Source organism: Rhinoraja longicauda, chromosome 2 (assembly GCF_053455715.1).
Source record: "Rhinoraja longicauda isolate Sanriku21f chromosome 2, sRhiLon1.1, whole genome shotgun sequence".
NCBI lineage: Eukaryota > Metazoa > Chordata > Chondrichthyes > Rajiformes > Arhynchobatidae > Rhinoraja > Rhinoraja longicauda.
In genome coordinates, this window is record NC_135954.1 from 94187336 (window position 1) to 94210818 (window position 23483).

The 23483-nt window shown below is 45.3% G+C and overlaps 2 protein-coding genes across 5 annotated transcripts in view; one reads left to right on the forward strand and one right to left on the reverse strand.

Annotated features, from left to right (window-relative positions):
- Positions 1-3288: 3288 nt before the first annotated feature.
- Positions 3289-21251, reverse strand: LOC144607665 (THAP domain-containing protein 2-like). The gene is made up of 4 exons (XM_078424670.1): positions 21181-21251; positions 12218-12410; positions 8261-9193; positions 3289-4230 (listed from the first exon to the last, which is right to left on the reverse strand). Exons 1-3 carry the CDS (start codon positions 21249-21251, stop codon positions 8819-8821), a joined length of 639 nt encoding a protein of 212 aa, XP_078280796.1. The 3' UTR covers positions 3289-4230; positions 8261-8818.
- galnt11 (UDP-N-acetyl-alpha-D-galactosamine:polypeptide N-acetylgalactosaminyltransferase 11 (GalNAc-T11)) overlaps positions 20022-23483 on the forward strand; it is a 108570-nt gene continuing 105108 nt past the window's right edge. Inside the window, exon 1 of one of the 4 annotated variants that reach the window (XM_078424545.1) lies at positions 20022-20042. The gene's annotated coding sequence lies outside the window, so the exon portion shown is untranslated. Of the gene's footprint in view, positions 20043-20650; positions 20743-21316; positions 21335-21536; positions 21576-23483 lie in introns of those variants that run through there. The other 3 variants (XM_078424516.1, XM_078424538.1, XM_078424525.1) reach the window with 3 other exon arrangements.

Genomic DNA, 23483 nt, shown 5'->3' on the forward strand with positions numbered 1-23483 from the left:
TTAAAATCTGACAATGTGGACTTTAACCACATGTGATTTTTTCCATTACAAATCTCAAATTGCAGAGTAGAGGCAGATAAATAAATGATGGGTCTTTGTCCCAAACATTATGGAGGGCACTGTGCATAAATTTGTTCTGTATGTGCAAATAGTGTCAGTTATTAAGTTTTAGAAGCAGAACAAGGCCATTTGGCCCAGCAAGTCTACTTCGCCATTCAATCATGGCTCATCTAACTTACCCTCTCAACCTCATTCTCCTGTCTTTGCCCCATAACCACTGACAACCTTTCTAATCAAAAATCTGTCAATTTCCAACTTAATAATATCAATTGACGTGGCCTCTGCAGCCATCTGTGGCAGTTGAAATTAAAACTGAAGTTCCTTTGAAATACATTCAATGTGATCAACTTTACATGCATAAAGTACCATTCTGTAAATCACATTGGGCACACTGAGTAGAATTAGACACAGTGCTGAAGTAACTCAGCAGGACAGGCAGCATCTATGGAGAACATGGATAGGTGACATTTCTGGTCGGGATCCTTCTTCGGACTCAAGTAGAATTAGCATGGACTATTTCCTGCTGCAGGAAAATAAATGGCCATGAAATGCAAGTAACACAGCTGGTTTGTCATCAGCAAGTCACACTTATAATGTGCCAGAAAACAACTATAGGTTGAAACTTTCGAGTCAAGTACCCTGTGACCTGACCGGAGGGTGGTACAAAAATTGCCCCCATCCCCCGGATCATCTTCCTCCGAGCAGAGAAATTTTAAGTATGGTGGGACAATTGTGGGAAATAAAAACTGGAGTATTCTGAGAACTATCCATAATCCATAGTGTCCATAAATTGTAAACACTGTCGCCTGTGATCCCAAAGTTGCACAGGTAGGTTAATTTGCTAGTTTAGTACAGATCTGAGTTAGTTTTACATGCTAGTTAGAATTAGTTAATTAGTACAGATTTTGTGCTACAGATTCACAACATACTGGATCACAGAATCATCGCCTGCTAGGCCGCAGAGTTTCGATCTGTAACCCCCTAAGCTGAAAATCTCAAGAGAAATTAGTACCATTTTAAAATGTGATTGTGAAACCTCCAAAAGAATGAACCAGACCGTCTCATGTTTTCTTGATTCCATGAGTACACACTGATTTTTATTCTACATACTTTATCCGTATCCTGGGTATATCCTGGCAAGGCAGTGTTCAACGCCGAGATTCTGTCTCGCGCTGGCTTTCCAAGTATGTACACTCTACTCAGGCAACGCAGGCTGTGGTGGCTGGGCCATGTCCACCGCATGGAGGATGGCCATATTCCAAAAGACATCCTCTATGGAGAGCTAACATCTGGGAGAAGAACCATCGGCTGCCTCCAACTACGTTACAAGGATGTCTGCAGGAGAGATTTGAAGGCGCTCGACATCCATGTGGAGTCCGGAGAGCCTTGCAGCTGACCGTACGAGGTGGAGAGGTACCCTGAACCACCATCTCAAAATGGGGAAAGAGAAACTGATGAATGCAGCGGCAGAAAAGCGGGCACGCAGAAAGGAGGGCAGCAACTTCAACAGACCAGAGTCCACACACAAATGTGACCTTTGCGACAGAGACTGTCACTCCCGTATTGGTCTCGTCAGCCACAAGCGACGCTGCTCTAGCCGAGGTGTGGAGCAAGCAGCCAACTAGGATGCATCACCCATGGTTAGCCATGACCGAGGGGGCCTAAGAATAAGAATTTTGCAGTATCTGAAGAAGGGTCTCGACCCGAAAGGTCACCTATTTTTCTCCAGAGATGTTGCCTGACCCACTGAGTTACTCCAGCACTGTGTCTATCTTCGGTGTAAATCAGGATCTGCAGTTCCTTCCTACACACTTTGTAGTATCTGCCTGTTAGTATTACAAAAAAATAATTTCTCCCAAGTATTTTAAATCTCATTTGTATTTAGGTATCAGCTCACATTTATTTCACTTCACTTTATTGATTTTAAGTTCACGTACTCATTTCTATTCCTATCTTTTGAAATCTGTTAGAATCATCGAGTTGTAGTGTAGAAACAGGCCCTTTGCAGCACCACAGGGTCTAATATTCTCGGTTTGATTCATCAACATAAACTAAAATCACAATACGGATAGGTATGTTTACCGCAATGCAACCTTTACCATGCTTAAAATCCTTTGGATTGCAGTGATCAGTACCAGCAAATCCAGCTTTCAGTGTAGTTTCTTTTTGTTATTAATGAACTTCCTGTCCTCCCAAATATGATCAGTTGGTCCAGGCAGATTCAAGACAATTCTGGGCTTCTTCTGTGCCAAGTAATTTTGTCGTTATTTCTTTACCAACAGTTTTGCTAATTGCACGTGATTTCTTGCCTTGAATCCAACACAAGTTGTCACATCTGTTAGGGAGCCACGGTGGAGTTGCTGCCTTACAAAGGGAGTAACTATGACTCTCTTAAGGGAGAGTCGCTGGCAAGTTACCGTAGCTGAGGACGTCTTTTCGTGTTTCTCACCGTCCTCAAGCGAGTCGTGCCTCCCCGAGGTCCCGCTGGAAACGACGATTTTTCGTCGGCTGAAACGACTAGAAAGAAACACGACATACCATCCGATCTGACCAGATCGAGTCCCGGGCAGACAAGGGCCAAAGTGCGAAAACAAAAACAAAAGGGGGTTTCGATCATTGTGATTGTGCCCAACCGGATGGGACTTGACCCGGACAAACAACGTCCCCGCAGTGTTGTCAGGCAGCGGCACGCTGTGTAAAATGCACATGCTGCACTAGAGAGCCAGGTTGATGTCTGCTAACCTGTGCTAACGTCTCCTCCACCTAAACCTGCGAGGAGGATATGACAAATAAGATCCAATATGTGCCTTGCTGGTACCCGGTTCGGCTAGTCAGAGCCCTGAGAACCGAGGAAACAGTAAGAGGTGACAAAATACGATGTGTATATTACATCCCTGGAATGGCCAGGAACACATCTCGACAAAAAGTTTAGAACCGCCTAATAAGTCCCAGGCGCGGAAATAAGACGGGCACAAAATCACGTCCGCAGAAAAACTACAGAGACGGATCTGTAGTTGAAATGTTTTTTTTGGTTTGCATTGTTGATGGTTTGATTTTTGCAATTAATATTTAATTAATAAAAAAAGACACATCAGATGATGTAGACAATAACTAACCATAAAAACTAGCTCAGCTCCGTTTCCCCTGCGGTGGTGACTTCCTTGCTTGGTGAACAAGAGCAGTCTTATGAAATACTGAAATCAAAGATCATACCAATCCGCCCTACCATCTGGAACACCAGGACCCCTCCCTGGACCTGTGGTTTTCGCTCAAAATGACCAAGTGGACGAGACACTCAAAAACTCGAAAAATACAGCGCCAGAGCCCGGGTTCGATCCTGGTTACGGGTGCTTGACTGTACAGAGTTTGTACATTCTCCCCGTGACCTGCATGGGTTTTCTCTGAGAACATTGATTTCCTCCCAAACTCCAAAGACGTACAGGTTTGTCGGTTCATTGGCTAGGTATGAATGTAAAAAATTGTCCCTAGCGTTAATGGGTGGGGATTTCTTGTCGGTGCAGACTCGGTGTGAAAGGCCTGTTTCCCGGTTACATTGGTCCCGGTTACTATAGGAAAAAAACAGGCAGCTTAGCGAGTAGGGGTGTTCGTTGGTAATGTCAAAAATAATCACCAGGGTTGATAGATTTTTGTTCGGCAAGGGTGGTCAAAGGCCATTAATGGTAATCAGGTAAAATGAGGGATTCAATGAGAGAAAAGGGTCAAAGAAGGCTGTTTGGCCTTATTCTACCCCCTATGTCCCTGGTGGTTAATCAGCATCTATAAATTGTCCCTAGTGTATGTGGGTGATCAATGGTCGGCATGGACTCTGTGGGCTGAAGAGCCTAATTGCACGCTGTACCTCCATAGTTTGGGGGAAATTTCTGAAAGTGAATCCTGAAGGGATCAAATCATTTCTTGCTGGTATGTACTGCTGTTGCACTGAATACTTTTCCTTCTTCCATCCGTCAATACTCGCATGTCAGTTAAAAAAAAAAAGACTCAGCACACTTCATGTTTACAACAGCTGCATTAACCATGGGGCAGTCAGCAGACTCAAGGGACTAACATGCTGCTGAGAGGGGAGGTAAGCTGTCACAAGCCTTTAGTTGGGGTCTGGGGTCTCCTTCAACTGCAAATTTGTGGAATTTCATGGGAGTTCTGAATAATTCCCTAAAAGTGAAAAAGAAAATGTTCTCAGAAACACATCACTGCTGTCAAAAGATATACCTATCTCTAAGAACAAAATAAGAATTAAAATGCCTGCTGGCACAATCTAATCCACCAAATCTTTAATGGAGCATTTCACACTAAGCCAACTTTATAGTTGTGTTAAACTGTCTACATATTTGATTCCAACAACCATTGGTGGGTGGTGATGAATTTGATATTAACCATGTGAAAGAAATATGTTCTCTCATGCCTCTAGGACAATATGTAACCAGCTGGTAGAGCTGCTGTCTCACAGCGCCAGAAACCCTGTGTGAAGTTTGCTCACTCACTTTGTGGATTTCCTCCAGGTGCTCCAGTTTCCTCCTACATCCCAAAGACGTGCGGGTTTGTAGATTAATTGGCCACTTTAAAATTGCCTCCTAGTGTGTAGAGAGTGGATGAGAATAGAATTAGTGTGAACGGGTGATCGATAGTCGGCATGGACTCGATGGGCCGCAGGGCCTGTTTCCATGCTGTATCTCTAAACTATACTAAACAAAATCTCAATTTGGAAGTTCACTAGTAGTGACTAAATAACTACCAGTCAAGTAGAACAAAAAATAAATTCGGAGTCACTAATGTTTGAGAAAATAATTCCACAATCCTACATACAACCACCAGAGCCATTGCAATATAGTCGATTGTTTAGTGAAATAGCACCGCATAGCACACAGCTGAGGAATTAGGGATATGTGCTGACAAGAGCTATTGACGCCCACATCTCTCTCACTGCCTGAATGATAGGCTGGCGAGCTGCTGGCCAGAACAAACAAGCAGCGGGAAGCTGTCGCCAGAGTTCAGAAAGAAGTGATCAGGGCTTGGCCCATGGCATCTGACTGCACTGATTTAGAGTCTGATCTCAGTATGATAATGAAGTTTAGAGATACAATGCAGAAACAGGCCCTTCTGCCCACCAAGCCTGCGCCGACCAGCGATCCCCGTGCACTAGCACTATCCTATACACAAGGGACAATTTATAATCTTTACCAAAGCCAATTAACCTACAAACCTGTACATCTTTGGAGTGTGGGAGGAAACTCAAGTGGTCACAGGTTCAAACTCCACAAAGACAGCATCCGTAAAAGGGATTGAACCCGGGTCTCTGGCTCTGGAAGGCTCCAACTCTACCACTGCACCACTGTGCTGCCCCCAAATAAAAAGTTATCATGGTTATGATGAAATGTCTTCTTGGATTTGCTTAGTTCAAACAGGAAAGATTGGCGGCTTGTTCCCAGATGTTTAATTTTAAGCCTACACCCCTGACTTTTCTGTGGCCCCATTGAAGGAGGGAATTGAGTTTTTACTTCATTCAAAATCTTGAATAACTCAGTTCGATTCTCTATTTTCAGCAAAGTTATTTATCATTGGTAACTGCCCAGTATATTGCACAGATGCATCAATTTTCCATCAATTCCTTTTGGTCTGACATTTCCAGACTATTATTTTACCTAGATTCAAGCACGTTCTTCTGTTGCTGCGAATCAGCTACCACTTCACCCCTTGCAGAGAACTTGTGGAACAGCTGTAAAATGATTCAAATAGGAAGAAACAAAAGGGAAAAGCTCTCCCTCCCCTCCCCGAGTATGAACAAAATATCAAAGTAGTCTGAAGGAGAGGGAGAATCTAAAAACACCAATAACCTCAAAATGAAATTAATTAATTGTCAAACAATAAAGGACAGCACTACAGTAAAAATCCATTAGCCTGACACCCGTGGGAATTTGGTGGTGCTGGATTGGCAGATTTTCCAGTCTATCGCTTTCCCATTAATATTTCAACACACTTTTAATACAATACAGCATGGATACAAGCCTTTGGCCCACTGAGTTCATGTTGACCACCGATCACCTGTTCACACTCGTTCCATGTTATCCAACTTATGCATCCACTCCCTGCACACAAAGGCCAATCAATCAATTTCTTCCCACATCTCGCATGTCTTGGGATGTGGGAAGAAACTGGAGCACCCGGAAGAAACCCACAGGGAGGACATGCAAACTCCACACAGATAACACCAGAGGTCAGATAACACCGGGTCTCTGATACTGTGAGGCACTGATTGTTAAATGAAGCGTGGCAACCAAGGCTCCAGTGTGTTAAGAGGAGCGCAGTAACCAGGGCCGCCAGTGTGTAAAATGGAGCGTTCAGAACTTGGTTTGCAGTGTTAAGGGAGTATGAAAACTGGAGACAGATTATGTATAAGGTAGTCTAGGAACTGAGGCCCTAGTGTGTTAAAGATGGAGCAGCTATTAGCACCAGTCAAATGCTGAACTGCTCAGGAAGTCTAAACAATGAGATAGCAGATTATCCAAGTTTACGTATCTTGCAGTTACCTTTCACACATGCAAAATATCTTGCAGATCTTGGAATTTTTGAATAAAATTTAAAACAAATGGAATGGCTCTGCTGTTCATGCAATAACCATTGAGACCAACACGAAATGGTTGTTGGCCTGTCATTAGATTTGGAAGTGTCTAAATATAGAGAAGGGGGGGGGGGGTTGTGGGAGGTGAGGAACAGGGAACAGAACAAGGAAGTTCTGTTACAGGGTGGAATGCAGAAGAGATTAAGGAGGGAAATTTGTGCAAGGAAAATGACAAGTGACAAATGTTTGGATGGGTTGAGAGAGTGTGTAAATAGCAACAGCAGAAGATAGAGGAGACACAAGGTTCTGCAGACGTTGGAATCTTGAGTAAAACACTGGAGTAAAGTACTGGAGTAACTCAGGCAGCATCTCTGGAGGAAATGGATTAGGTGACAATTTGGGTTTGGACCTTTCTTCACACTGAACTGCAGAATATATATTGTGCAGGAAGGAACTGCAGATGCTGGTTTAAACTGAAGACAGACACAAAAAGCTGGAGTAACTCAACGGGACAGGCAGCATCTCTGGAGGGAAGGAATGGACGACGTTTTGGATCGAGACTGAAGAAGGGTCTCGACCCGAAACTGCACCCATTCCTTCTCTCCAGGGATGCTGCCTGTCCCACTGAGTTACTCCAGCTTTTTGTGTCTATCTGCAGAATATATATTGTTTGACAGAAAAATGGGCAGAGGAACTTCACACAAAATGAGGTGTGGGTTGAAATATAGATTAAGGAGAATTTAGTCGAAGGTACAGGGAGAGAGAAATTTGGAGCAGGTTTTGAAAGTTGTGGAAAGATATCACAATATAATATTGAAAGTCACTGCTTTGCGAAAGGATGAAGACTCATTGCATCAGACATCAGAGCCTCTAAAAGGATCATTAAAACATCAGCATTTATTAAAGCATAACATTAATCTATTATGAGAACACACTGACCTATTTTACCTTAATGAACATTTGCACGTCATCTGATGAGGGGTCCTTCTGTTTCTCACACGAGAGTTAACACCAGATGAAATCAAGATCTTTGTATTATCTGATGTTAGGCTTTGACTCTCCAGGGTACTGAAAGTAGAGCCTTGTTCGAACTCTGAATTGGCACATGCACATTGATTCCCCGCAATGCAAGATACATTTTGTCACTTCAAAAAATGTATATAAAAAGCCAATTTGGCACAGCACAGTGGTGCAGCGGTAGAGGGTGCTTCCATACAGTGCCAAAGATCCAGGTTCAATCCTGACTATGGGTGCTATCTGTACGGAGTTTATACGTTCTCCCTGTGACCGCGTGGGGTTTCTCTGGGTGCTGTGGTTTCCTCCAACACACCAGAGACATACAGGTATGTAAGTTAATTGGCTTTGGTAAAATTGTAAATTGTCCCTAGTGTGTAGGATAGAGCGAGTGTATGGGGTGATTGCTGCTCGGAACAGACTCAATGGGCCGAAGGGCATGATTCCACGCTGTATCTCTAAAGTCTAAAGACCGTTAATCGGTTGCGGAAGACCTACCAGCACAGACGGAACAGTAGGAGATGGCTGGGGAAACCTCTTGTTACCCAAACAATAGCAGGTGTAACACCGATGTGCGATAATGTTCTCTTGTTAGTGGAATAAACATCTTACCTCTTTTACAGCTCTCCGCAAGAATCATGGGTCAGATGAAGTCTCAAACCAGTCCGTAGTTTGCACATGTCTGCAGTATAAAGCTTCTTGAGCACGAATTGGCAATTGCAGACAGGACCATTGATATAGAAATTAAAAAAAAACATCTCTGTGGTTTAGAAGGGCTATGAGGCTGGTGTCGAGGCACTTTTCAGGTTGGTTATTTGTCGAGGCTCAATGAATAAAAATGTCACGACATGGCTTGCGTTTACTGTCCAATATCTTCTGACAAACCATGATAAAGCACCTGTCTGACTATGTTTCTGTGCATAATTCATTGCCAATGCAAACACTGGTTCCATGCAACACTGTTCATCACATTTTAAGTCGATGAATGCAATGTGCATCATCATGAATTATGTGCTGATAAACAACCAATAAATTAAAGTTTGAGAGTATAAGGTTGTTGAAAAGCATGAAAGAAAGTGGACAGAAAAGTGAAACAAGCTGTCTTTTCTGGGCTACAGTACCATTTGCTCTGGTCAACTTCAATGAGCTGATGGATTTTTAAGAGATTTGTCATTCGGTCTTAATATGCTCTGGTTCCTTGTCAGGAGGCAAAAGATTTTTCTCTCTTAGCTCCATGAGAAGGTTGGAGATCCCTCTCCACTTCTCGACCACACGGCGTTCTCGCTGCCTGCTGATCTTTACTTGCTGTCTGAGGTAATCCACTTCGTCTAGCAACTGGAATATCTTCCTCTTGGCCTCAGCAGGATTTGCCAAACAGTAACTATGTTCTTCGAACACTCCCTTGATGCCACTGCTGGTTTGGCTGCTGGTACTGTCACTAGTACTAGCACTAATGCTGGTGTTATGACCAGTGCCAACGAAGGATGGTGTTTGCGGGTTACTGATGCCCATTGAAGTCAGGAGGGATTTTCTGCCTGCTAACTTCTGCAAAACAAAACAACAATTATTAAGAGTATTACAGAAATTGAGTCGTAGAGAGTGGAAACAGGCCCTTTGGCCCAGCTTGCCCAGGGGATTACTATCACCTTCATGTTTTCTGCCATGTTACACATCATGCAGACTTATTGGATATATATTGCCAGAGAGTCTAAATTCTGATATTTCCTCTCCTGCAGTATTGTGGAAGTACTTTCATAGAGTCATACAGTGTGGAAATAGGCCCTTCGGCCCAATCTGCCCACTCCGATCAACATGCCCCGTCGACACTAGTTCTACCTGCCTGTGTTTGGCCCATATCTCTCTAAACCTATCCAATCCATGTACCTGTCTAAATGTTTCTTAAATGTTGTGATAGTGCCTGCCTCGACTACCTCCTCCGGTAGCTCATTCCATACAACCCATTGCATAAAAAGGTTGCCTCACAGGTTCCCGTTAGACAATAGATGCAGGAGTAGGCCATTCGGCCCTTCGAGCCAGCACCCCCATTCAATGTGATCATGGCTGATCATTCTCAATCAGTACCCCGTTCCTGCCTTCTCCCCATACCCCTGACTCCACTATCCTTAAGAGCTCTATCTAGCTCTCTCTTGAAAGCATTCAGAGAATTGGCCTCTACTGCCTTGTGAGGCAGAGAATTCCACAGATTTACAACTCTCTGACTGAAAACGTTTTTCCTCATCTCCGTTCTAAATGGCCTAACCCTTATTCTTAAACTGTGGCCCCTGGTTCTGGACTCCCCCAACATTGGGAACATGTTTCCTGCCTCTAACGTGTCCAACCCCTTAATAATCTTATGTTTCAATAAGATCTCCTCTCATCCTTCTAAAATCTCAGCTTAAACCTATGCCCTCTGGTTCTTGACGGGGAAGGGCGGAGTGACGGAGGGAAGGAGGAAAGGAAACTTGATAAGAGAAGGAGAAAGGAGCATTAAGAAGTGAAAGAAAGAGAGGAGGTAGCAGTGCAGGATGGAGAATATGATGAGATCTTACTGTGTGATAGAAGTGCAGGAGAGGAGAAAACACCAATTATCATATCATCTGCAATGATAATCAAGTTGACATTGGAAGAAAATGAACAATTGTTCAAGATATCCAACTGTTCAATTGATTGAACGATACAGCATGGAAAGAGGCCCTTCAGCCCAGGTTGGCCACCGATCACCCATTCACATTAGTTCTATGTTATCCCACTTTCGCATCCACTCCCTGCACACTAGGGAAATTTTACAGAGTCAAATGAATCCCACAATCTGGCATGTATTTGGGAGGAAACCAAGCATCCGTAAGAAACCAACGGAAGAAAGTGCAAACTCCACACAGAGAGCACCCGAGACCAGGATCAAACCCGGGTCTCTGGTGCAGTGCAGCAGTAGCTCTACCAGTTATTTAAGAACATTTATTTTAGCATTTTCATGATTCCTGTCCGTGTAGCCTCTGCAACCCCTTGCTTCCTTTCTCTTGGCAAGTTGATTGTATCGTCCACATCCTGGACATGGTTGGATTATTTTTCCAATACTTAAGGAAAACATTTCTAATATTTAAAGAATACATTGTAAATTTTGTAAAATGAAACTACTTAGAGATCTAAGCAATAATCTCCGATGATAAAAAAACAAAGAATAATTTTAATTAAAAAAAAAACTGGGAAGAAATTTGTCATTGATTTCATGATACATATGTGGAGTTCCCCTGAATGTCTAGAACCAGTAAGTCAATCAAATGGGAAGAAATGTCTTCACCAGAAGGTGGTAAATCCTTGGATTTTTCTATGCAAGGAGGCTGCTGAGACTCAATTGTTGAGTATTTTCATGATAGCGATTGATTGATTGATCTTGATATCGACTCTGGGATTAGTGTAAGAAACAGCACTGAGGTAAAAATAGTGTAAGAAAATAACTGCAGATGCTGGCACAAATCGAAGGTATTTATTCACAAAATGCTGGAGTAACTCAGCAGGGCAGGCAGCATCTCGGGAGAGAAGGAATGGGTGACGTTTCGGGTCGAGACCCCTCTTCAGACTCAACCACGATTTAATGAGCGGCAGATGGACTAAGAATCCTGTTCTTTCTTCTATTTCTTGTGTCCTTAATCTGAAGTGCTATCCTTGCGAATGGAGTAACAGAAGTGGATTATGGAAATTTAGGGAATAAAAGGCCACATTTGCTAAAAGAAGCCAACGAGGTCACTCCAACTAAAAAGGGCGCAAAATGGTGGAGTAACTCAGCAGATTCCTGGAGAACATGAATAAGTAACATTTTGGGTCGGGTTCTTCTTCAGACTGATTGTTGGGGAGAGGGAGTGGGGAAGAAAGCTGGTAGAGAGGGGGGGGGGGGGGGGGGGGAATAGGCAGATGGTTGGAAAAGGCCAGGGATTAAAACAGAAGGTGTGAGACAAAATAATTTAAGAATTGCGACTTATGAAGCCAGAGGAAGAAATGTAGTGCTGGAGGAACTCAGTAGGTCAGGCAATATCTCCAGAGGGAATGGACAGGCGATGTTTCGGAGGGTGGGTATACGGAACAATCTGCCAGTGGAGATAGTTGAAGCAGGTATGATAACATTTAAAAGACATTTTTACAGGCACATGGATAGGAAAGGTTTAGTGATATGGGCCAAATGCAGGCAGGTTTAGTTTAGTTCAAAGATACAGCATGGTAACAGGCCCTTTAACACATTAAGTCCACACCAACCAGCGATCCCCGTACACTAGCACTACCCTACACACTAGGGACGTGGCCTGTTTCCGCGTTGGGCTGAAGGGCCTGCTTCCGGTTGTGTGACCCTATAAGTGAAATGTGAAGCCAGAGAAAGGTATGTGGAAGTGGACTTAAATTTAATTCTCTGGTTATTTACTTTTTACTTGAAATGACTTCCCATCCAGTATGTTCCAAAAAAGGTGAGCTCGGAACATTACTTGTATATTTACACACACGCACATGCGCACACTAGGGTGCTATCCCAATACTGCCCGGGATCATTGGTATTGATACCAGTAACACTTGCACACTTACTTTTTGAACGTGCGGAGGGAAGTCAAATATCGTAGGGATGGCATTTTCTCGCAGGCGTCTGGTCTGTCCTGTCCGGTCAAAACAGGTTTGCTCAAAATGCTTGGAACAAAGGAAAGTGTGTCTGGTCGGATGAAAGTTTTCCCGTCGAACAAGTTGGATCCACTCCATCCGCCTCCTGGGGTTTCTGGGAAACCTGAGCAAAGAAAAATAATAAGGTTATTTTTCTGGGGACTGCTGATCCAAATGTATAGATGGATTCAAAAGTTTCCTAAATATAATTGCATTGAAAAGCTTCAATAATGGAGAAAATAGATAACCGTGGCACAATGGGCAGCGGGTAGAGCTGCTGCCACACACCAGTCACTTGGTTCAAGCCTGGTTTTGGGTGCTGTCTGCATTGAGTTTGCGTGTTCCCTCTGTGACTACATGGGTTTCCTTCCACATTCTCAAAGACAAGCAGGTTATTGGGTCAATTGGCCATTTTAAATTGTGCCTAGTGTGTTAGTGGGTGGTAGAATCAGTGGAGAATTGACGGATATGTGGGAAGAATGTCAGCAGCCAGGATTAAGTGAACCCTTCAGTGAAGGAAAGGCACAAAGTGCTGGAGTAACACAGTGGGTCAGGCAGCATCCTTGGAGAACATGGATAGGTGACTTTTCGGGTCGGGACCCTTCTTCAGACTGATTGCAGGGATGGATGAAAAGAAAGCTAGAAGAGTGGAGGGGCAGGACAAAGAATGGGAGGTCAATGGTGAACACAGGTGAAGGGTGTTCTTGATATCTGGAAGGGTCCCGACCCGAACTGTCACCTATCCATGTTCTCCAGGGATGCTGCCTGACCTGCTGAGTTACTCCAGCATATTGTGTATTTTCCTTGGTAAACAGGCATCTACAATTCCCTGCTTCTACAATCTTTCAGTGAATATAGGAGGTGCAGGAGTACACTTACGTGCAAAATCAGGAGGGCAAAAATATGGATCTGGCGGGCAAGGTAGATCTCAGGCTAGGGATTCTGCAGGTGTATTGGAAGGGTGCTGGGGAGGGAATAGTTTATTTTAAAGATACCGCATGGAAACAGGTCATTTGGCCCACCAAGTCCACACCAACGATCGATCACCCATTCACACTAGTTCCATGTTATCCCACTTTCTCATCCACCCCCCCCCCCCCATATTGGGGGACAATTTAAAGAGGAAACCCACGTGGTCACAGCAAGAATGTGCAAACTCCACATAGAGAACACTCCAGGTTAGGAACAAACCCATGTCTCCGGCACTATGAGGCACAATTATTTATTAGCACAATGAGGCAGCAGCTCTACCAGCTGCGCCATGGTGCCATCCCATAATAGGTCTCCTTAAAGATCAACATGGTATGTACTTTATTTGTCACATGCACCAAGGTACAATGAAATTCACTTTGTATACAGTTCAGTACAAGTATCACAAAACACAAGCACTTAGATACATATTAGATAAGTATCGCAGATGCAGTGCATGTATATGGCAGTAGTACACTGAGGCACTATACAGAGTCGCCAGTTTGGTGCCATTTTCAAGTCCCAGTTGTTGTAAATGCAGGGTTCTTGATCTGATCATGAAGGTCTAATGTCCTGGTGGCGTTCCAAGTGCAGCCATGGTGTTCTCCGCCTCTGCTCCACCACGGCATCCAGTCCACGTGCTTGGCCACTTGGAGCGGCTCCCAGTCCAGCCGAACCCCAGGCAGCTGCGGGGTCTCCAGCGGCCCACTCCCTCGCCGATGCAATGCACTCCCTCCTGCAGCAGATCTGCTTACAGGCCCTCCAGGTGGGTTCCCTTCGTCAATGGCGTGGCGGACGAGTCCCCAGTCTCCGGCGAGTGGGCTGGACCTTCTGCAAGGGTGCTTGGTCCACAAGCCGCGGCGCTCCCCAGGATACTCCTGCCGCACGCGTGGTGCATCTCTCCTCTCTCTGCTGGCTGCCGGGCCTGGTCTAGCATGGCTGCACAGCGCTCACCGGGAGATGGCCATCTTAGTGTGGAGCCACAGGAGATGGGTGAGATTTTAAATGAATATTTCTCATCATTCCACAATGCTGGACCTGGTCAAAAGCCTTGCGGAAGTCCATATAAACAATGTTGACTGCTCTGTCATCGTCAATCCTCTTGGTCACCTCTTCAAAAAGCTCAATTAAATTCATTAGACATGATGTTCCAACCACAAAGACATGTGGTTTATCCCTAATCAAATCTCCCTGCACACACTGGACAAATACTGATCCACCCAAGCCCTCAGCACAAAGGCTGTCCCAATTAATTAGGGAAGTTAAAATCACCCATTACTATACCCACAACTATCTGCGGTCTCCCTTTGCATGTGCTCCTCTAATTCCCTCTGACTAGTGCGGGTGAGGTTCTAATACAACCCCCATCAAAATTATCACTCCCTTCTAGCTTCTCAGTTCAACCCATGTAGTCTCACTGGGAGATCCAGTTCCCCTAGGAATATACTCTCTAAGTACAGAAAGTTCTGCTCTAACTCGTGTTCCCATAACACAAATTAGACGCAACACAAGTCATGAATTAGCGAATACTATTTATATTGAGCCGAAATGGTTATAACATGCTTTCTATCAGGAACCAAAGAACCACTTCGAAGTTGCTTTGGAAATTGACAAGCAAAGAACTGACTATTGATAACTCCCCGTCCCATACTGATCTTTCTATTCTTCGCCTCCTCCATTGCCAGAGTGAGACCACACACCAACTGGAGCAACAGTATCTCAAATTTCACCCGAGTGGCTTACAATCCAATATCATGAATATTGATATCCCAATTTTAAGTAAAACACTCTATAGCACCTCTTTCCTGTGTACCCACCCCTCTCAGCTCCACCTTGGTGCGCACCCATTCGCCTAGTTTCTCGCCCAGATCGGATCACTCCTTTTCCCTCCTCGGTACACTCGTCTCACATCCCTGAGTCACTCATTTCCTGTTTACCCCTCCCATCTCCTTCCATTTATACTCCTCTCTCTGGCTTTGTGTTTCACTCCTCCTCGTCTTTTCTTATCTCACATCCTTTTGTCTTCTTCTCACCTCTAGCCTTTGTCACTTACTCAACACATCTGCCAATCAAAACCCCCTGATCTGTATCCACCTATCACTCGCCAGGCTTTGTTCAGCCTTCCCACCATCTTCCAGCTTTTTACCCCTACAACAATCAGTCTGAAGAAGGGTTTTTGGCCCTAAATGTTGCCTCCTCAGTACAATCCCTCCTCAGTTGCTGCCTTATCCGCTGCGTTTCTCCAGTACTTAGTGTTTTGTTTGAGAAAAAAAAGCTGCCCTGACTTCATGTAATAATGGAATGACTTCATGTAATGACTTCTGCCCCACCCTCTTCCGACATCAGTCTGAAGAAGGGTCTCGACCCAAAACGTCACCCATTCCTTCTCTCCAGAGATGCTGCCTGTCCTGCTGAGTTATTCCAGTATTTTGTGTCTACCTTCTTGTAATATCTTGTCACTTCAGAACACACCAGCAGGTGGCCATTGTAATTGATAATCAATCTTTCCTATTGACAAAAAAAGACACAAAGTGCTGGAGTAACTCAGCAGATCAGGCAGCATTCTGCAGAACATGGATAGGTGATGTTTTGGGTCAGGATCCTTCGTCTAGTGACACGTGCAACGATACCCTATTAAACAATGTAATGTGCAGCATTTTGTATTTTCTGCTTGGAGTAACAGAAATGAACTTATTGCTATTAAAAAGGTCCTGTGAGAAAAATAATGTTATCGCGAATCTGAAACTTTCTTGTCCTGAGCCCTCTTTAATCCTTTGACACAATCGTCTTTATAACGTGATTTTCTGTGACAGTGTTTCGACTGAATGTAACTGTCGTGTTAGAGCACAACTACTGTACCGCCATGATTATTTCACTAATCAAATAATTAACTTCTCACTATCTTCCACCTCTCGCACACCTATATCGATGATAGCAACACCTTCGACATGCGTTGCCGTCCAGTCCACGTCGGAGTCAGGAGGGGATGCTGCGATCGCTTTCCATTTTGCTGTGTTCCTTACAAAAGTGGCAATCCTGTGGATATCGCTCTCGGTGTAGGCGGCCAGGGTATAATCAGGGATCTTCAGATGCGAGCTGTCACTTTTGTGAGTCTCGGAGCAGGATTGCAGTGACTTTGTGGGTCTGTAGCAGATGTTCAATGATGGTGGTCTTCGCCTTGGTGAGGCCTTCCGCATTCAGCCGCAGCAGGGTGATGCCATCTGGTTCGACATCCGTAGGTGCCCGCCCTAAGGAGGGCGCATGCTCCGGGTTGGCGCCAAGCTGCAGCGACTGAGGTTGCATTTGAGCTGCAAGCTGTTTTTTCTGCTTCTGCTGTCTCTGTTTGTTGTCGTTCGCCTAACTGAGGTCAGTTAACAGGGGTGAGTATAGGAGCAAAGAGGTCCTTCTGCAGTTGTACAGGGCCCTAGTGTGACCGCACCTGGAGTACTGTGTGCAGTTTTGGTCTCCAAATTTGAGGAAGGATATTCTTGCTATTGAGGGCGTGCAGCGTAGGTTTGCTAGGTTAATTCCCGGAATGGCGGGACTGTCGTATGATGAAAGACTGGAGCGACTAGGCTTGTATACACTGAAATTTAGTAGGATGAGAGGGGATCTTATTGAAACACATAAGATTATTAAGGGGTTGGACACGTTAGAGACAGGAAACACGTTCCCAATGTTGGGGGAGTCCCGAACCAGGGGCCACAGTTTAAGAATAAGGGGTAGGCCATTTAGAACGGAGATGAGGAAAAACGTTTTCAGTCAGAGAGTTGTAAATCTGGGGAATTCTCTGCCTCAGAAGGCAGTGGAGGCCAATTCTCTGAATGCTTTCAAGAGCGAGCTAGATAGAGTTCTTAAGGATAGTGGAGTCAGAGGGTATGGGGAGAAGCCAGGAACAGGGTACTGATTGAGAATGATCAGCCATGATCACATCAAATGGTGATGCTGGCTCGAAGGGTCGAACAGCCTACTCCTGCACCTATTGTCTATTGTCTCACCACGGGGAGGTCAACAACATGAGCCCCATACCTCGGGGTGAAACAAGATCGGCAGCTGACTTACAAGCAACACCTTGAAGCTCTCTGTGCTAAAGTCTCGACACGGAACAACCTCCTGCGTTGCTTGGCCGGATCGTCATGGGGCACCAGGACATCTACTCTTTGAACCAGTGCTCTTGCACTCGTGTACAGCGCCGCTGAGTACGCCGCCCCAGCATGGTGCCGCAGCGCTCATACTAGCAAGCTAGACGGCACCCTCAACGACACCATGCGGATCATCACTGGCCGCCTACGCTCTACTCCGACGGATCTCCTGCCGTAGCTCGCAGGTATCGCACCCGCCAAGCTTCACAGAGAGTTCTTCACTCATAGGCTGGTGTGCAAGGCCCCATCGGACGCCAAACATCCTTTGCACCACCTCGCCCAGGATTCACAGCAACTGGGACCTCAACACCTGTCATCTCGTCACCCTTTCTCCTGTCATGCAGCGACCCTCTGTGGCTCTGGTTTCAACATACTAGGAGCATGGAGAACCAGCTGGGAACAGACATCGCGACCTCCTCAATTCACTGTCGCACCGAACACCACAGCCCCACCCGGTTCGGACATGCACCGCAAAGGGTGGGTCGCCCTGAACCGGCTCCGCACAGGGGTCGGACGGTTCAACGCCAACATGCATCGTTGTGGAGCCTGCGTGTGTGGAGCAGACCAGCAAACAGCGCAGCACATCATTTTCGACTGCACTGTCCTCCATCCCCCTGGTGGAGGGGTAGACCTCACGGCCCTCGACAGCAGCACATTGCACTGGCTACAGCGCCTGGAGAGCGTTACATAATTTCTGCTGCCTCAAACGCAAGAAGAAGCACACCGACAGCACCTGTACACTGTACGATCGTGCTGCTAACTATGCCCATCTTTTAAACATTGAGACACAAGGAACTGCAGATGCTGTATTCTTGAGCAAAACACAATGTGCTGGAGGAACTTAGCTGGTCAGGCAGCATCTCTGCCGGGAATGGATAGCCAACCGTTCAGTTTGGGTCCCTTCTTCAGTCTTTCCTTAAACAGGTTTGTATAATGGTTGTAATATCACAACCCCATATGTGCTTCTTTGCCCTGAGTTCCTCTGCCTCACCTGCCAGGCTGCTTGGATTAAAGTTAATGCAGTATGATTCAATAGATCTCCATGCTTGCCTGCTGCCTATTGCCCACTGGAATCTTAGCGTTGCAGAACCACGTGTGTGTCCCCCTAACTAACAAGTCTAGGGAGCAATCCATTCAAAATGCCGAAAGGGGGAGGGGAGGTGAAAATGTGTTCAGTGGTGGAATCTCGGAGCTGATGGAAATTGTGAAGAATGACCCATGGAAGTGGAGGGCGATGGGGACAAAGGTAAGGACCAGGGGCATTTGTTCCGCATCCGTTCTCCAAAACACAACATGCTGGAGGAATCCAGTAGTCAGGCAGCACATGTAGAGGGAATGGCAGGCGCCGATTGATTCGGGTCAGGACTCTGCCTTGTCCTTTCCCTCCACAGATTAACACAAAATGTGGTGGGTGTATGCAATGAGCTGCCAGAGGAGATAGTTGAGGCAGGGACTATCACAACATTTAAGAAACAATTAGACAAGTCTATGGATAGGACAGGTTTAGAGGGATATGGGTCAAATGCAGGCAGGTGGGACTAGCATAGATGGTACATGTTGGTTGGTGTGGGCAGGTTGGGCCGAAGGACTTGTTTCCATACTCTATGACTAAGATGCTTCCTGATCCCGCTGAATTCCTCCAACAATTTGCCCAAGTTTCTTGCAATTCCTTCACAGTATGTGATAATAAAGAACCGTTAAACCATGCTTGCTGTCCTGCCTATTGCCTACTGGAATCTCACTCAGCACCACAGAACCTGTGGACCTGCCTCGGCTTTCCTTCCACAGATGCTACCTGAACCCACTGAGTTCATCCATCACTTTGCTGCAGATTCCAAACATCAGGGCGGCATAGGTGCACAGCGGTAGTGTTGCTGCCTCACAGCGCCAGAGACCCGGGTTCAATCCCAACCAGGGGTGCAGTTTCTATGGAGTTTGTATTCTCCCTGTGACCGCGTGGGTCACTACGTGCTCTGATTTCCACCCACACTCCAAAGACGCACGGGTTTGTAGGTTAATTGGCTTCTATAAATTGTCCCTCGTGCGTAGGATAGAACTAGTGTATGGGTGATCGTTGGTCGGCGTGACTCGGTGAGCCGGAGGCCCTGTTTTTACGCTGTATCTCTAATCTAAGAATAATCTAATGTTCAGTTCCTTATGCCCATCGCTGCAGCAATTTGCTGCATTGTTTAATAGGGTATCATTGCACAAGTGTCAATAGAAACAAAGACAGACATTCTGAAGAAGGATCCCGACCCAAAACATCACCTATCCATGATCTCCAGAATGCTGCCTGGTCTGCTGAGTTACTCCAGCACTTTGTGTCTTTTTTTTGTCAATAGGAAAGATTAGCAATTACAAGTCTGAAGAAGGGTCTCGACCCGAAACGTCACCCATTCCTTCTCTCCTGAGATGCTGCCTGACCTGCTGACTTACTCCAGCATTTGGTGAAATAAATACCTTAGCAATTACAATGTTCACCTGCTGGTGTGTTCTTAAGTGACGAGATATTACACGAAAGTAGACACAAAATACTGGAATAATTCAGTGGGACAGGCAGCATCTCTGGAGAGAAGGAATGGGTGACGTTTTGTTTGGGTCAGGACTGATGTCGGAAGTGGTTGGGACAGAAGTCATTACATAAAGTAATTACATCTTTACATGAAGTCATTACATGAAGTCTTGATTCACAAAATGCTGGAGTAACCAAGCAGGTCAGGCAGCATCTCAGGAGAGAAGGAATGGGTTATAAGAAGATAACTGCAGATGCTGGTACAAATCGAAGGGTTTTATTCACAAAATGCTGGAGTAACTCAGCAGGTCAGGCAGCATCTCAGGAGAGAAGGAATGGGTGACGTTTCGGGTCGAGACCCTTCTTCAGACTTCTCTCCAGAGATGCTGCCTGACCTGCTGAATTACTCCAGCATTTTGTGAATAAATACCATCGATTTGTATCAGCATCTGCAGTTATTTTCTTATACTACATGAAGTCAGGACAGCTTTTTTCCCCCCCTGAAACAAAACACTAAGTACTGGAGGATCGCAGCGGATGAGGCAGCAACTGAGGAGGTAATGTACTGAGAAGGCGATGCTGCAGGGGGGTTGTTGGGCCCAACAACTGCGGCAAGTCGCCTTCGCCGCTGCGTCCCGCGTCCCGCGTCCCCAGTCCATAGTGGGCGCGCACAAAGCCAGGGGGGGGGGGCGGGGGCCCGACTACTTCCCAACCACTTCCTCCCTCCCTCCCTCCCTTCCTCCCTCCCTCCCTGCCTGGCTCCGTGTTAAGAGACTGACAGATGCTTACACGCAACCCGTGTCCGGGGCCCGGCCCGCACACCGCACAGGCAGGTAGGCGCCTCTCCACCGCCCGCCCGCCCGCCCACGGCGAGGGAGGAGCGGCATCGGTCATTCAATGTACAGAATAAAACTTCCACACTCCCTCACGTGCTTTTATTACAACGCCCCCTTTTTGTCCCCCCAAGCGATTAAAGATGATGAGCGTGTTTTTCAGGGGGTGGGGGGGGCGAACGAGCAGCCCCGGCGGCAGCCATGGGAACGGCGCAGTAGGCCGCAGGCTTTGCGTTAACACTGACGCACCCGAGGAGTTTCCCCTCTCATCTCCCATTCCCCGAGCCCGTCCCGCTCTCCCTTCCCCTCTTCCCTCCCTCCCTCACTCCCTCCATCCCACACTCCCTCCCTCCATCCCACACTCCCTCCCTCCCTTCCTCCATCCCTCCCTTCCTCCATCCCTCACTCCCTCCCTTCTTCCCTCCCTCCCTCCCCTACCTGTGGAAGCTGGTGTTGGCGTTCTTGTTGTACACGGCCGTGCATCCGTAGGCCGCGCAACTGGTCGGCATTATCTTAAAAAAAAAATTAAAAAAAATCAATCCCCTCCAAAACCTCCGACAGAAAACGAAGCGAAGTTTCAATCACGCCTCTGGTGCTTTTTTCTTTCCTCCTTCTCTTAGTTTCTCTCTCTCTCTCTCTCTCTCTCTCTCTTTCCCCCCACCGGACCTCCTTTACTAAGATGGCAGGTCGGTGAGTGGAGACCTTGCTGTGTGTGTGTGTGTGTGGGGAAAGTGGGAGGTTCACGTTTAAGTGCGTGGCGTGAGCAGGGACGTCTTTCCCCTCCCCTTCTCTCCTCTCCCTCACCCTGGGCAAACGCCATATTCCAGCTCAAGGTAGGGTGACGTTTGTTTTACCTTGAATACAACACAAAAGTGCTGGGGCAACTCAGTGGGAAGTTGGGAAGGAATTCCCTCCAAAGATGCTGCCTAAACCACACAGTTCGTCCAGCACTTTTAAGCTCAACTCAAGACTCAAGAACATCTGCAGTTCGCTGTGTTTGTCTCTCTCTTTGTTTTTCTTTTAACCTTGGCTGTACTTAAGCAGGAGAGTGCGGTTGATGTAACGTAAATTGCAGTTTCTTCTCATTGGAGGCCCGAACACTTGTATGTACAGAACAATTAAAAAATAATAAATTTGGCATCTCCCGCCTACTCTACAATTCAATGATAGATCAGCCATGATATTATCTCTTTACAACTCGCCCTGAAGAAGGGTCTCGACCCGTAACGTCACCCATTCCTTCTCTCCTGAGATGTTTTGCCTGACCTGCTGAGTTACTCCAGCATTTTGTGAATAAATACCTTCGATTTGTACCAGCATCTGCAGTTATTTTCTTACACTCACTAACCCTATATCGTTTCATTTGCTACAAGTTAATTTTCGCAAGTGCTGAATTCTGTTCACAAACTTAAAATGTAGTGGCCAGTTGGAGTCACAAGAGACTGTGGATGATGTAATTTAGAGGGAAAAAGAACGGGCTATTGTAGGAATTCAGCATTTGTGACACCTCATCAGGACTGATTGGCTAGTTTTTTTTGCACTACATGTGTTCTTTGCAGAAATTATGTATTTTCATTCTTGGGCACCTGTTCATCTATACGTTTGTAACATTGGGCAGTTTTTAAAAATTATTTCTGTTGGGATTGAGCAATGTTCTGAGATTTGGTTTGTTTAAAAAAGTACTGATACAAACTGATAAAAATGCTCCCTTGAGACACCACCCGATAATTGACAATTCCAAGGCCACACTTTGGGAGGGGTTGGTGCTATTAGATTAAACCTTTATAACAATACTAAAAGTATAAACAATAAGTGTAATCTTATAAGAGTAGTGTTCGTTAAAAAAACTTTTCAGTTATTCAAAGTTCAATAGTTAGCAAAAAATACAATTTAAATATTTTTAAAAATAAAATCAACTAAACTCAAACCAAATTGTAACTTTTAATATAAATGCGTGTTCAAATGTTTCTGGTTTTATGTATTTCCTTTCTTTCATTCTACCCCTTCCCTTGTTATCACCTATCCTTGTGCTTTAACTCTTCTATATTTCTTAAATTCATTACTTTTAACAAAAATCTTAATTTCACTGACTATACAACTGACAAAACCTCAGTTGTTTTCGAGGCAGACAGCTGCACATTTCCACTGTCATAAAGAGAAATAAGTGCTTACTGACATCATCCACAGACAGATAAAACGCTATCAAAAGGTACGTCCCATATTCTTTGCTCTTCCACGACAGAGCAGATAGTTTCTCTTTTTAGTTCTGAATATAGATAATATCTAAAGTTTCAGGAATACAGGCCTAGCCGACACAACTACTCACTATAGTGCCACATCATAGTTGCTAATTAGCATTTTATGCCACTCCAAGGTCATATTTTCTTCCTGGTTTATTTACCAGCACTGAACAGAATAATCTAGAAGAGAGTGCACGCATTAACTTTAAAGCTGTATCCTTGATGTTAAGGCAAAAGTCCATTTGATCTTTTTATATATTTTGCCTTTCCACAAAGGGTTCTTCAGTTAGATTCTTGCTCGTCCATAGTTCTTGTCTTCTTGGGGAAAAAAAAGCTGTGGTGTTTCATTAGAATCCCAAATGGATGACTCCACATTCAATGCTGAACTCCATTGTCATCGTTTTCATCACTCCCAATTTGTTAATGCCGTTTCTCAATTTTCTGTTTCTATCTACACTATTTACTGCATGAGGGTGTTGATCTGAAATGTCGCCTATCCAT